The 14,704-nt window shown below is 44.1% G+C and overlaps 1 protein-coding gene across 5 annotated transcripts in view; it reads right to left on the reverse strand.

Annotated features, from left to right (window-relative positions):
- dock3 (dedicator of cytokinesis 3) overlaps positions 1 to 14,704 on the reverse strand; it is a 965,674-nt gene that overhangs the window by 714,223 nt on the left and 236,747 nt on the right. For all 5 annotated transcript variants that reach the window (XM_080184500.1, XM_080184509.1, XM_080184492.1 and 2 more), the window contains exon 5: positions 12,548 to 12,644. In XM_080184500.1, the coding sequence (XP_080040626.1) occupies positions 12,548 to 12,644 (97 nt within the window). The remainder of the gene's footprint in view (positions 1 to 12,547; positions 12,645 to 14,704) is intronic.

Below are 14,704 nucleotides of genomic sequence, written 5' to 3' on the forward strand. Positions count from 1 at the left end.
AATTCTGTCTACTTCAGGATACTAATGGAAAAGGATGAGTGTTGTCCGAAGGGGAGGGAGCTAAATTGGGGGAAGGCTAGATACAGCCAGATTAGGCAGGAACTGCTGGCCACTGATTGGGAGAGGTTGTTTGAGGGTAAGTCCTCGTCTGGCATGTGGGAGTCTTTTAAGGGACAACTGATAAGGTTGCAGGACAGACACGTGCCTGTTAAGAGGAAGGATAGGAAAGGTAGGATTAGAGAGCCGTGGATAACTAGGGATATTGAGGACTTGATCTGGAAGAAAAGAGAGGCGTATGTTAGGTCTAAGCAACTGGGAATGGAGAGAGCTTTGGAGGAATACAGAGTAGGAGGGAACTCAAACAGGGCGTTAGAAGTGCAAAAAGGGGGCACAAAATGGTCTCGGCAAACAAGATTAAGGAAAATCCGAAGGCATTTTACTCATATGTTAGGAACAAAAGGGTGGTTAGAGAAAAAAAAATCGGTCCTCTTAGGGACAGAGAAGGGGAAGTATGTTTACAGCCTGAGGGAATGGAGGAGATCCTGAATGAATACTTCGCGTCAGTATTCACAAAGGAGAGGGACTTGTTGTCTGGAGGTGTCTTGGAGGGAATTGTTGACCCGTTGGAGAAAATATCCATTACGAGGGAGGAAGTGTTAGGGTTTTTAGGTAATATTAAAACTGATAAATCTCCAGGGCCTGATGGCATTTATCCTAGGCTGCTTAGGGAGATGAGAGATGAAATTGCTGGGCCTCTGACACAAATCTTTGTCTCTTCTTTGGACACAGGTGAGGTCCCAGAGGACTGGAGGATAGCGAACGTGGTACCGTTGTTTAAAAAGGATAGTAGGGATAACCTGGGTATAAGATTACGAAGGGTATAGATAGAGTGAACAGTGGGAAGCTTTTTCCCAGGTTGGATACGAAAATCACAAGGGGCCACGGTCTTAGGGTGAGAGGGGCGAGGTATAATTCAGATGTTAGAGGGAGGTTTTTCACACAGAGGTTTGTGGAAACCTGGAATGCACTGCCAAGTAGGGTGGTGGAGGCAGGCACGCTAGAGTTGTTTAAGGCTTACCTAGATCAGCCACGAGCAGATTAGAGATAGAGGGACACAAAAGATTGTTCTAAATAAGGATCAAGAGCCTCAGGACGTTCCTGGGAATCAACAGATTCCTATGGGCAGTCTAACATATTTTATGGCTCACCTGTCTTACGTTTCAGCTTCTGGGGATCTTCTGTGAATGTCTGTATAAGCTGTGTATGTACTGATGTTTTTTTTAACGTCCACATTCTCCATGCGCTTGCGTGGGTTTCCTCCGGGTGCTCCGGTTTCCTCCCACACCCCAAAAATGTGCTTTCAGGCTGATTGGTGTTAACACATTGTCCCTAAATTAGACCGCCCTTAATCTGGCACACATATAATTCTCTAAATTTGCACACCTTCACTGCAGAGTCCAAAAGGCGTAGATGAAAGTCATAGGTAGAAGGAGGATTGGAATGAGGCACTCACTGAATGTTAAAATGGCAGCACGGGCTTGTAGGGCCGAAGGGCCTGTTTCCTGTGCTGTGTTGTTCTTTTCATGTTTAACTATTTCAGTTGGTAAAAGTTATGACAATTTTTTGTTACATTTTAACTGTGTTCTCAAATAAATTTTGTTTTAATAACAACAATCTAGTGGGTCAATAGAGTCACAGAACGAAAACACCTTATGTTCGCACAAAATAAAGTTGCCACCCAGGCTAACTTCATAATATATCTTTGAGTTTCTAATTTGGTCCCTAACAAAGCACTAAATGTACTGGTACACTTCTGATTCTTGTGTTGTAATTATTTAATTAAAATAGATGTTATCTGCTGCCTTTTGAAACTCTTCTTAACAGAGGAAATAATTATCCTTTTAACTCAGTTAATCCTATTCTACAAACCGTGGCTTTCCAGAAAATAAAAATCTACTTGCAAAAATAAACAAAATATTACAGAAGTTCAGTAAAATTTAAAAGTAAACTTTCTTGTAATTCTTTGCATGTAGTGCATCACACCTCCATTTTTCAAAAAAGCTGCAATCCTAATTACGTGGGAGGGTTGCACAATTTTGCCTACACTGGATGACTATGAAGATGATTCTTCCGATGCTCCCAACATCTTACGAATTAGCAGCAAAAGTGGCCCGTTAAGCCTGTTCAGCCATTCAAGATCATGGTTGATTGTCCAATTTAACTTCACCTTCTTCAGTCCAGTGCGGGTTAGGTTGATTAGCTATGATAAATTGCCCCTTAATGTCAGGGGAACTAACAGGGCAAATACGTGGGGCAATGGGAATAGGGATGGGTGAGATTGTGGTCAGTGCAGACTTGATGGGCCAAATGGCCTCCTTCTGCACTGCAAGGATTCTATGATTCCTGCAACATTTCCACAACTCTAAATTCCCTATTGACTTTTGTCTTGAATATACTCAATGAAAGAGCATCTGCAGCTCCCTGAGGTACAGAACTGCAAAGATTTACAATGTTTGCAATGAAGAAATTTTTCATGGTAATCCTTAGTGGTCAGCTCCTTATTCTGAAATTGTGTCCCCATATTCTAAAATCCCCAGCCAGAGAAATATTTTCTCAGCAGATACCATGTCAAATCCCTTAAGAATTTTACATGTTTCAATTATATCAGCTCTTATTCTTCTAAACTTAAAGGAATATAGGCCTAGTTTACTCAATACCTCTTCATAAAACAATGTTATCCCAGAACCTCCATTCACTCCCCCATTAGGCAACTATGTCCTTCCTTAGATAATGAGACCAAAACCACATGCAGTACTTGAGGTGTGTCTCATCAATGCCCTGTATAATGTTAGTTAAGACTTCTTTATTCTTATACTCCAATCCCTTTGTAACAAAAGTTAATACACTATCTACCTGCCTAACTGTTTCCTTTATCTGCATGTTAACTTTCTGTCATACAGGCACAAGAACACAGAGGTCCCTTTGAATACAAACAACTTCCAGTCTCTCCCATTTCTTACCATTCAACTAATATTGTGTTCATTAATTTTAATTGTCAATGTGTAACTTCACGCTTTCTGCATTGTATCCCATCTGTCAGCTCTTGCCCACCCATCCAGCTTGTCCATGCTTTTGCAGGTTCTTTGCATTCTCCTTACAGTTCCACTGAACTTTGTATCATCAGTAAACTCGGATACATTACACTCAGTCCCTTCATGCAAGTCATTAATATAGATTGCAAATAACTGGGCCCAAGTTATTATCCTTACAATCTGATCTGAAAATGTCCTGCTAATTCCTACTCTGCTTTCTGTCCAATAACCAGTCCTCAATCTATGCAAGTACGTTACCCCAATCTCAGAGTCCCAAATTTCTGTAATCACAGTGGCACAGTGGTTAGCACTGCTGCCTCAGGGCGCCAGAAAACGAGGTTTGACTCCCGACTTGGGTCACTGTCTGTGTGGAGTTTGCACATTCTCCCTCTGTCTGTGCACGTTTCCTCTGGATGCTCCAGTTTTCTCCTACAGTCCAAAGATGTGAAGGTGAGGTGCATTGGACTTGCTAAATTCTCCCTCACTATACCTAACCAGGCGCTCAGTGTGGCAACTAGAAGATTTTCACAGTAATTTCACTGCAGTGTGAACGCAAACCTACTTGACTAATAAATAAACTTTTTTTTTAAATCTCTTGTGTGGAACCTTACCAAAATCTTTTGAAAATGCAAATACACTACACCCCCAGTTTTCCTTATTGATCTTGCTAGTTTTTTTTCCCAATTGCAAGAAAATTGTATTCACATAGAGTGACAATGCACAACTGAGATCTCCACAATCTTATCATTAACTCATCACAGGGGGTTTGATCAGTGTCATCACATTCCAGTTTTCCCATCTCACATCCCCCAGACTTCCAACCAGCAGCTCCCATTTTAGGATAGACATGCATGAATTTGCATTGTTTCAGCATGTCATTGAAACTATCACAAGTCAGATCATGCTGGTTCTGGGCAACATGGCATACTCTGCTGGCTCTGTGGCTGCGCAGGAGAAACTGCCAGTGGAGGCTCCTGGTAGGTAAAGTCTGCCTTGGATGGCTCTGAGCTACTTCTTCTACTGAAGGCCCTAGTCAGCACACTCCCCAAAATACTAACAGGTGCTGATTCTGCTTAAACATATAATGATTTACTAAATGTTCTATCACATTTCTAATAATATTTAGCATTTTGTCTATTACTGATTTAGACTAACAAGCTTATAATTTCCCATACTGTCTCTCCTCGCTTCCTTAAGCTAACCAGAGACATGCTTGCTTCCTTCCAGTCTGGAATTTGGGCAATTGTGGATGCATCCACTATGTCTCAGTTGCCTCCTAAATCCCTTGGATGCAGGTTGTCAGGCCAAAATTTGTTGCCATCTCGTCCCATTAATTTTGCCAGTATTATTTATCTTGTACTGATTTCTTTAAAGTCCTTATTCTTGATAGTTCTTTGGATCCCCATCATTTGCTATCATAAAGACATAAAAGATTGTCTCTGCTATTTCCATATTCCCCATTATAATTTCACCTGCTTCTGTCTCTAATGGACCCCATTTACTTTTGCAAAACTTATACTATTTCTATCTCTATAGAAACGTTTACAATCTTTTTTTGTCTCTGGCTAGTTTATTCTCATAGTCCCCTTTCCCTTCCCTTGTCAATTTCTCAGTCCTTTATTGAATTTTAAACACTTCTCAATCCTCAGGCTCGACTCTTTTTAACGTATAGTCCCTTGATTCAGTCTTGCTGGCCATTCCTAGGAACAGTTTTATTCATTAAAATCATGGCTGATTTGCATTTTAACTTCATGTACCCATTGAGGTTCTGCAAACCTTCCACCTTTGCCTAACATTTCCATTTTGAAACTGACTTTGCCTCGATGGTTTTTTTTTAGGGGAGCGTCTTCTAGATTTCCACTTTTGTTGTTAAGACATTCCTTGAGATCATGCTTGCACAGTGCCTTTAATTTTCAAATCATGTCCATTTGTTCTCAACACCTCCACAATAAAAACAACTCTCTGGCTTTTCCTGCCCCATCCCCACTGCAAGCGAGGACGGATGATTTGGCGCTCAGCCAAATCTCTGCTCACTGCAGCAGGACCAGAAAATCCCGCCAGCACAAACTGCCAGAAAATTCTGCCCAGTATCTTTGTTTACCCCATTAAATCTTTAAACCATCAAAAACACTTAAATTAGACCAGCCCATAATTCTCGATATCAAGGAAATATAGCTTATCCTATGCAACCTTTCCTTTTAGCCCCACCATCACTCTGGCAGATTCTTGCTGCATCCTCTCCAAGGTTAAATATCTATCCTGAAGTGCCCAGAGCTGAATGTTGTACTCAAAATTGGATTTAACCAGAGCTTTATACATCTGTAACACAACTTACATAACCTGATAGTCCAAGCTCCCGGAAATAAAAAAAAATTCCACTTGCCTTTGTAATTATGTTTTCCACAGTAATGTTCTTCCAGGTGTTTGAGTTTCTCATCATTTAAGTATTCTTCAAATGCAGAGTGGATGACCTCACTCTTTGCCAACCTGAGCTCAATCGGTTACAGTTTTGCCTATTCACTCAATCCTACAAGTGAACCACGTATTCCTTTTTTTCATTCATTCGTGGGACACGGGTCTCACTGGCTGGTCAGCATTTATTTCCCATCCTTGGTTGCCCTTGAGCCTTTGTCATGATTGTTACAATTGAATGGCTTGTTCGGCCATTTCGGAGGGCAGTTGAGTCAACCACATTGTGTGGCTCTGGAGTCACATGTAAGCCAGATCAGGTATTGCCTAAAGGACATTAGTGAACCAAATATGTTTTTCTGACAACTGACAATGGTTTCATAGTTGTCAGTAGATTCTTGATTCCAGATATTTTTTATTGAATTCAAATCCCACCACCTGCCTCAACTGGATTTGAACCTGGGTCCCCAGAACATTAGCTGAGTTTCTGAAATAATAGTCTAACAATAATACTATGGCCATCTATTTACAAGTGCCTTTACCTGCCCAGTATCCATACAAATCATATTGAGATCCAAGAATCAACGAGAGAACCATTGGCACTGCAGCCGATTTTGAGATAAGCAATCAGCTGGTTGTGACCTCCTTGACTTTGGCAGGTGCCACTTGATCAGAACCTAACCCAAGTTGTACACCACAAGATTCATTGATTGTCTATTTGCCTATTTTATGAGCAATTATACTTGCAGTTAATTGTAAGTGATTACTAATCTCTCCAAATTTCTGCATGAAAATATTACATCCCCTGGACTAATCTTCAACCACACAATTATGCATGTCTCATGCAGCTAGCTCTCTGATAAGGCTCATATCTCTGAATCAGAGTGGCTGGTCAGGTGAATACAGGTAGCCAGGTATAAGTCCATCATGAGAAGCTACTGATTTTGAAACTGTTGGAATACAACCAAGTAGTTTAATGCCCCTGACTCGCATTTTCATCACACAAAGAGCTATCAAAATTATTGTAAAAAATTCCCCAGATTTACAATCAAATAGATATTTCAGTTGAATTCATTGACTTACTGACCTGCTCTATATATCCTAGATGGTCTGTTAAATAGGCCCCAATCCACATGTATAAAGCCAGCAATCAAACCACACAAGTCTTTCTGAACAAACCAAGTAAGCTAAACCAAATGAATTAATTCCTAAAGAATACCGACTGGGGATCTGAAATTGAAATTTGAATTTGGGCCTAACCTCCAAATTGAAAACTAAATCCTCTCACTAGATAGCAGTCAAAATTGCTATAAAATAAATCACATTGTCGGCACTTAAACTCACAAATGGCATATCCCATACATAATAAATCACAAAGATCTTCTGAAATCAACAATGAATCTCAATAGTCTGAAATTTAAATATTTTGAAATTCTGTAATTTCCCACAAGGAGGACTCAGGTTAAAAACAAAGCCTTTCCCAAGAAGGAAATAAAAGTTCAGCCACAGTCAACATTGCTCCTAAAATGTGTCTCCTGGTGGATGGCTATAGAATAGGTTATAGATAAGGGTGAGACCGATGTACTTGCTGATCCTTGTGGCCCTAGGAGACTGGGGAAGAAAAGTAAGTTTCAAAATAACCGATAAGGCATATAAGATTATGAGGGGCATGGACTGGGTGGATAGGAACCAGCTGCTCCCCTTACTTGAAGAGTCAATAGTGAGAGGACATAATTTTAAGTGAGGGGCAGAAGATTTGGAGGGGATCAGAGGAGAAAGATTTTCACCCAGAGGGTGGTGGGAGTCTGGAATGCACTGCCTGGTAGAGCAGTAGATGAGGGAACCTTAACATTAAAAAGAACGTGGATAAGCACTTAAATGTCATAACAGTAAAAGTTACGAGCCAAGTGCTAGAAAGTGGGATTCGTGTCGATTTAGTGTAGTTTTGTCAGTGCAGATTTGATGTGACTCTATGGGCCCGATCTTACAAAAAAATTTTAAGTGCTGAATAAGTGAGAAAATGTAGGTGTTTCAGACCTGTTTTTTGAGTGAGTTTGGAAATGCAATGTTATGGCACTTAGTGCAAAGAAAGAGCCAGGATGTATGTCTTGCCAGCAGAGTGGGAGGCAGCAATGTGAACTTGCTGGGGAAGCCAGCTACTGAGCTTGAGGCACCATTGTGCAAGCACCCCGGAAGATCTCCTGCCATCCCCCAAGAACCCCACGGACATTAGAACCCCACCTCACATTATCAGTGCCGGTCTCCCCACCATCCAATCCTGCTTCATGGACGACCACCCATGCAGTGATCCCCCTCTCCCGCTCTCCCCTATCAACACCCCCACAGAATTGTCTCCCCCCCTCACTGCAACAGAATAGCTTCTAGTGATTCTCATTGGAATGGAGTTCCAGGTGCCCAAACTACCTGCAGCTGAACTCCCTTACAAGGGAGAGCTCCATACAAGCTCTAATAATGAATTCATGCCAGGAAGGCTGAACCTTGAAGAACCACTCCAAAGTTTACTGAGGGAGATCTGGGCCATCTGTTAAATGCAATAGAAGAACACATTCTTCTCCTTGGATGAGTGATAAAAGCCAGACATTGGGATGGCAACAAGGCCTGAAAGATGGTGGCAGTTGCAGTCAGTGTCGGTGCACTGGCACACAGGGCTGATCGGCAGTGGAGGAAGAAAATAAATGATCTCATTTGGGCAACAAGAGTGAGTGGCCATCCTGTACTGGTATTGGTCAAATATATCACACCTGCAATGTTTATTCATTCCCGGCACTCCATGGCCTTCCAGTACCTGACCCCCAAGCATCTGCCTCCAATCCTTGTGGTATCTCCCGTCACAAACCATTACGGTTGAGGCACAGCCCCGGCAGAACCTAACCATCTGCATTGCAAAGACTCCAAATCCATCCAGCCATGACGCTTTCAATCCTCACCTGTCCCCATAGGAGAAGATGGCCATTAACCACTGGGAGCAGAAGACAAGGGATGGGGATAGCTGACCTACGAATCATCACTCTCTTTAAAAGAAAGAGGATCTGGTAGGGGAGGAAGAGGACAGGACCATGAGTGACAGCCAGGTCAGAGTGTGACTATGAAGTGAGCATTCGCAAAATCTTCATTCATATGACATATCTGAACTAACTGGAGTGCTGTCCAGGTATTTATTCTTCCCTTGCACTCAAACTTGTGTCCTATGTTGCAGGAAAAGATCCAGATGTACCCAGCCCATCTGGCATCACCCCCCACCACCCCGCTGCTCCCATTGACATGCCCCACAAATGCTCAGAGGAAACCCTGAAGTGCGGGCCTGAGGAAATCTCCAAGATCAGCACCAGTCGTTCGACACAGGCTTCCACACACAAGTGCGGATACTATCACCTTGGTGGAACAAGTTAATGGTGAGACTTCTGGGTGAGTCTGTGCTGTGCATGACACAGTCATTGATATACATCAGTTGAAGGTAGGAATGTCCCAAGCCTATGGCACCAGGAATCTGCCAGAGGCATGAGTTCAGCCATCTCAGCTGAACAAGAGGGGCCCATTGGCCCACCAAAAATGTGATCCCCATATCCTCAACTGACATGACATTCCAAGTGCCCATGGCAAACTGTACCAACTACGGGTGCCTTGCATGTCCACTGTGTCATACAACTTGGCATGGCATCCCCAGCACCTTCCAATCCCTGGGATCGCATCCCACCATCACCCCCTACCCTGAGGATTACAACGGATGATAGTGGTACTGAGACCCAGCAGACAGCGGCCCTGGCACCAGTGTGCATGAAGAGAACAGGTTGGAGTCAGACTTTTTTGCACCAAGGCAGCATCACAGCGTGCCGCATTGCAAATCATTATCTCCTTCCTGCCTGGACCAGTAAGTAGTTTACATGGCCAACTAAGGCTCATCACCCTGGTGTAATGTCAAAGGGATCCATGGCACAGGTGTGTGAACAAGGGCTGGGTTTGCTGCTGGTATGCCACATGCTCCCCAGACAGAGTACCTTGTGGCGATGAGGGCCTCCATCACTGCCCTGCCAGACTCTTGCTGCTGCCTGTCCTCCATCCCCCAGTTCCTCATTCTCCATGTGCTCCTGGGCCCCCTCCTCCTCATGGGCATTTGACTGGTTGCCCTCCTCCTCCTCCAGGATGTCTCCCTGCAGCTGCGCCAGATTGTGTTGTGCTTAGACCACCATGACGCAGGTCACTCTCAGGAGGCTGTACTGGAGTGCCTAGCCAGAATGGTCCAGGAAGCTCTTCGGGAGCCCAATAAACCACTTAATAATGCACAAGTGGCAGCATGGGCCTCATATTGGGTCTCTGCTTTGATCTTTAGCATCATCAGCTGAGTTCTTTGCAGGTAGCCCTTGGCCCCCAGGGGGCTGGAGATGTCAGAGCTGCGCAACCTGAGGCTGTCGTACACACCTGGGTGATGTGCACTCACGTGCATGAAGTTCATTCTGTGGTCTCAGACAATCTGAACATTTGGAAAGTGGTGTTTAAAGTTTGAATTTTATGCATTAGTGTCACAAATAGGCTTACATTAATACCGCAATGAAGGTACTGTGAAAATCCCCGAGTCGTCACCCTCATGCGCCTATTTGGGTACATCAAGGGAGAATTTAGCACGTCCAATGCGCCTAACCAGCGCATCTTTTGGACAGTGGGAGTCGGACTGTTGGAGGAAACCCACAGAGAGAGAGAGAGAGAGAACACGCAGACTCCACACAGACAGTGACCCAAACCGGGAATCGAACCTGGCGCTGTGAGGCAGCAGTGCTGAACATTGTGCCATCATGCTACCCTGGATCTCCTTTCAGTTCACAATTTGCGGTACCTTTCATTTTGGGTACTGCCCCTGCGCATTTGGCACCCTGGCAATGGCGGCAGAAGCTACAGCTTTGGCCAACGTCGAAATGATGTAGAGACCTGCCTGGGCAAACAGGGCAACTGTCAGCTCACGGACACACTTATGGACTGAGGACTAGGAAATCCCACAGCTGGGAATGACCCAGTGGCGTAAAAGTTCAGGGCTGCCATGACCTTCACCACCACCAGGAGCGAGTGTTCCCCTGTACTATGAGGTGCCGTCCATCAGGACCTGACAGGTGCCTTGCCTGATTCCTTATTGAGCCAAAGGCTGTAGCGGCAGATGCTGTTAGCTCTTCAAAGGACATGTGTTTCCTGAACTGCTGGAGTCTGTCTCCTCTGTACCCTGACACCCCCCTCGGGCCAATAGCTGCCCTCCTCTTGCCACCGACTAGTGACTCCCTGTCTTCTTACTGCAGCCTCTGGCCTGGGCTGGCCTTGCACTGTGCAGATGTCTCCCTCTTCCTATTCCTCCTCCTTCTCTATAGCAGTAGCTACAAGAGTGACTGCCATATCTATTGGTTCTGCGCTGAAATCTATCATTGCATTGGTAGGGGGCAGAGAGAGAAAATGCAATTCTGTGAGGTTATCCATCTTGGGAACCTGCATTTCCTCCCAGCAACCTGCGTCCCAACTAAATCTGGACGGAGGCAAGCTGACACCACGCCAGGTGCTATGTGCCACCTTGACGGGTGGGCAACTGTCACTGCACCCTCACCGGGGAGGCATCGAGAGCTGTGCAGAAGTCCCCACTGAGAAGCTTTAATTCACGTACGTGAGTGCATCCGCCTGGATATATGAGGCAGTGTGATGCGGGAACGGCTTGCAGTTCAGACAGACAGGGGAGAGGCACCGTCGTGACAATCACAGGATGAGTTCCCATTGTGGACAGCAACGCAGAGTCCAAGCAGCGTGAGGAGCAGTTTTAGCATGTGCAAAGCTCTCCCACTTGGAGCAGCAATTCAAAACCTGCTGCTTGTTTCTGTTCATAGGGCATTTGAATGGAATATCAGCAGTCAGCCAGAGCGTCTTTGTAGCTGACAGATGGAAGGATGCCATGACAATAGCACTGGGGTTGGTGGCCACACTGGGAAGTGACTCCATGGGGGTTTGCTCAAATGCCAGGGGGTATATGCACAACACCAGCCCCAGCCAGCGCCCACTCCCGAGCTCAGGACCCCTGAATGATATAAGCCTCCTCAACCCACCACACACGATGGCCGCAGTCGAGATCTCTATCTTCTTCCCACACCGGAGATTGATGCTCACAGATCCTCACTCATCTTCATCACTGCAAAACCTGCAACAGACTTTTATATAGCAGGTGTTTTTCTTGCCGGTGTGACATTTTGCTGATGAGGTCGTTAAGCTAAGGGAATCGGGACAATTGTATGTGAAACATGTCAAGTATATTGAGATGTGTGCCAAGGCATGCAAATTGATGTCTCACAAGTTTTGGGCGCAATCCTAATCACGCCTGGAAAAAGTGTATCATACAATGGGAATCAGCATGAAAACAGATGCAATTCTCAAATTTGGCTTTTCACGCAATCTTATAACTTCACCACGCCAATCTACAGGCGCATGGAGTTCGTAAGATTGAGTCCTAAGACTCTAAACTGCAAACATAAAGGGTCTTAGCTTTTCTGCACAGAAATGTAGAATTTACATGAAGATTTGAGTTTTTTTGCAAGTTTACTAGTTTTATACACTATTATCTAACTTTGCAGTTCTTGAACTGTCCAGCATGCCTGGGCTACTTATGACTTGTCCTAGAAATCATTGTTCACCTTGTGAAACAGTTTTCATGTGCAGCAGCCACACCAGAAATATCCAGCCTTCATTTCTACTGAATTTCACTACATCTTTAGTTCCAATTATTATGTATTACCTCAAAAGATCATCTTAAATCTTCAATTGGTACATTTCATTAAATAGGTCCCAATCCAATTTGTTAATAGAAAACATTTTATTTGAGCACAGAAACAAATGTCAGTGTCCTCATGTACAAAATTATTTTCTTTCAGAACTCAGGATTTGCCCCATGCCACATCAGATCTCGAGATCTAAACATTGATTGAATGCTTCCAGAAAATAAACACCAAAACAATGTTAAGCCTACAACAATCACTTCAGCAATAAGGGAAAAAAAATTATACACTTACCACATAGAGCTGTTTCCAGAGCATTACCCAGTCTTGTAATGTGGCTGTGACCTCAGTAACAATTGAATCTTCCACTGGAACCACTGTCTCAAACTGGCTGCAAAATAAAACATAGAAGTATTGCATTAAAAGATATACAACACAAAATGCATTCAGCATTTGTCTCAAATTAGTTATTTTCTGTAATAACCATTCATCAGAACAAGCAAAGAGAATAATAATTTATCCTCCCAAACACTAAAATTTTGACTGACCCCTTGCACTACTAACACATGTACAATTTGCAAGTTTTCTAGTCACCTGTCATTTCTGAATGAGATGTAAATGGAAGCATAAAATTACAAAACACAGTTTCACACAAGTCCAGAGACCAGAATCAAAAATCCAATGACGCAGGGCATGATCTTACTTGCTATTCACACCATACTCCTGCTGCAACAAGGTCGGAGAATTTGGCAGCCAGCCAAATCTCCGTTCACTGCAGAGGGGTGGGACAATCCCACCAGCGTGAACGGTAATAAGATTCCAGCTGTGTTCTTTCAGAGGGCAGAAGGCTGATTGTTGCAAGGTGATCTATCTTTCCAGAAGCTAGGACTTCCACAGTGGGAATAGGCACAAAGGGTTGAATTAGTCTTAAAGACACAAATACAGGCATAGGGAATTGAATTAGTCTGGATGGCAAAAATTCCAATAATTCACAATGTAGAGGGAAAGATTCCTTTCTGATGTTACCTGCTCAATGTAAAAACAGTAGACAGAGATAGACTGCTAGCCTGGACTCCTACTTCTCTAAGATCAAACAATTACTAGTTAAGTCCACATGACAGTATTAGAAGTTCCAGCAACTTGGTGGTGGTGGTGGTGATGTGACATACCTCCCAATTCTTGTCCTGGACTTTAGACAATGGATGTACTTTTGTCTTCTGTCCTTGGAGATAGTGTCTTCGGCATCCAGAATTCTCCTTAAGAAATGTAAAGGGGTTTTGTATAATTCCAGAAAGGGGCATTAACTCTCTAGTGCTCCTGGTTCAACTGCTCCATGTGTGCTGAGTTTCTGTAGGAAGTCTGTAGTGTTGCGACAAACTCTGAGGGTTCTTTGTACAATGGGTTTCAGGATGGGTACAATGTACCCTTTGTTCAATGGGCTTCAGGATTGTACAAAGAACCCCCAGCTTTTGTTGTGACGCTACGGACTTCCTACAGAAACTCAGCATACATGGAGCAGTTGAGCCAGCAGCACTCCTCGTCACAATCGACGTATCAGCACTCTACACCAGCAACTGCCTCAGTACTCAACGCCAACAACTGCCAGTTTCCAGATGCAATTTTACAACTCATCTGCTTCATCCAGGACCACAATGTCTTCACCTTCAACAACCAGTTCTTCATCCAGACACACGGAACAGCCATGGGGACCAAATTCGCACCTCAATATGCCAACCTCTTCGTGCACAGGTTTGAACAAGACCTCTTCACTGCACAGACTTTCAACCAATGCTATACACTACATACATCAATGACATTTTCTTCCTTTGGCGTCATGGTGAACAATCACTGAAACAACTACATGACATCAACAAGTTCCATCCCATCATGGTATACTCTCCGGAATCGGTTGCATTCCTGGACATGCGCATCTCCATTAAGAACAGTCACCTCAGCACTTCACTATACCACAACCCCCCGGATAACCTCACAATGCTCCACTTCTCCAGCTTCCACCCTAAATACATTAAAGAAGCCATCCCCTACGGACAAGCCCTCTGTACACACAAGATCTGCTCAGATGAGGAAGACTGCAACAGACACCTCCAGGCACTGAAAGATGCCCTCATAAGAGTAGGATATGGCACGCGATTCATCGATCAACAGTTCCAACACGCCACAGTGAAAAACCGCACCGACCTCCTCAGAAGACAAACACGGACACGGTGGACAGGGTACTCTTCGTCGTCCATTACTTCCTTGGAGCGGAGAAGTTACAACATCTTCTCCAAACCCTTCAACATGTCATTGATGAGGACGAACATCTCGCCAAGGCCATCCCCACACCCCCACTTCAAACAACCGCACAACCTCAAACAGACCACTGCCCGCAACAAATTACCCAGCCTTCAGAAGAACAGTGACCACGATACCATACAACCCTGCCACAGC

Source organism: Carcharhinus amblyrhynchos, chromosome 3 (assembly GCF_965287045.1).
Source record: "Carcharhinus amblyrhynchos chromosome 3, sCarAmb.v2.hapA, whole genome shotgun sequence".
Classification (NCBI taxonomy): domain Eukaryota; kingdom Metazoa; phylum Chordata; class Chondrichthyes; order Carcharhiniformes; family Carcharhinidae; genus Carcharhinus; species Carcharhinus amblyrhynchos.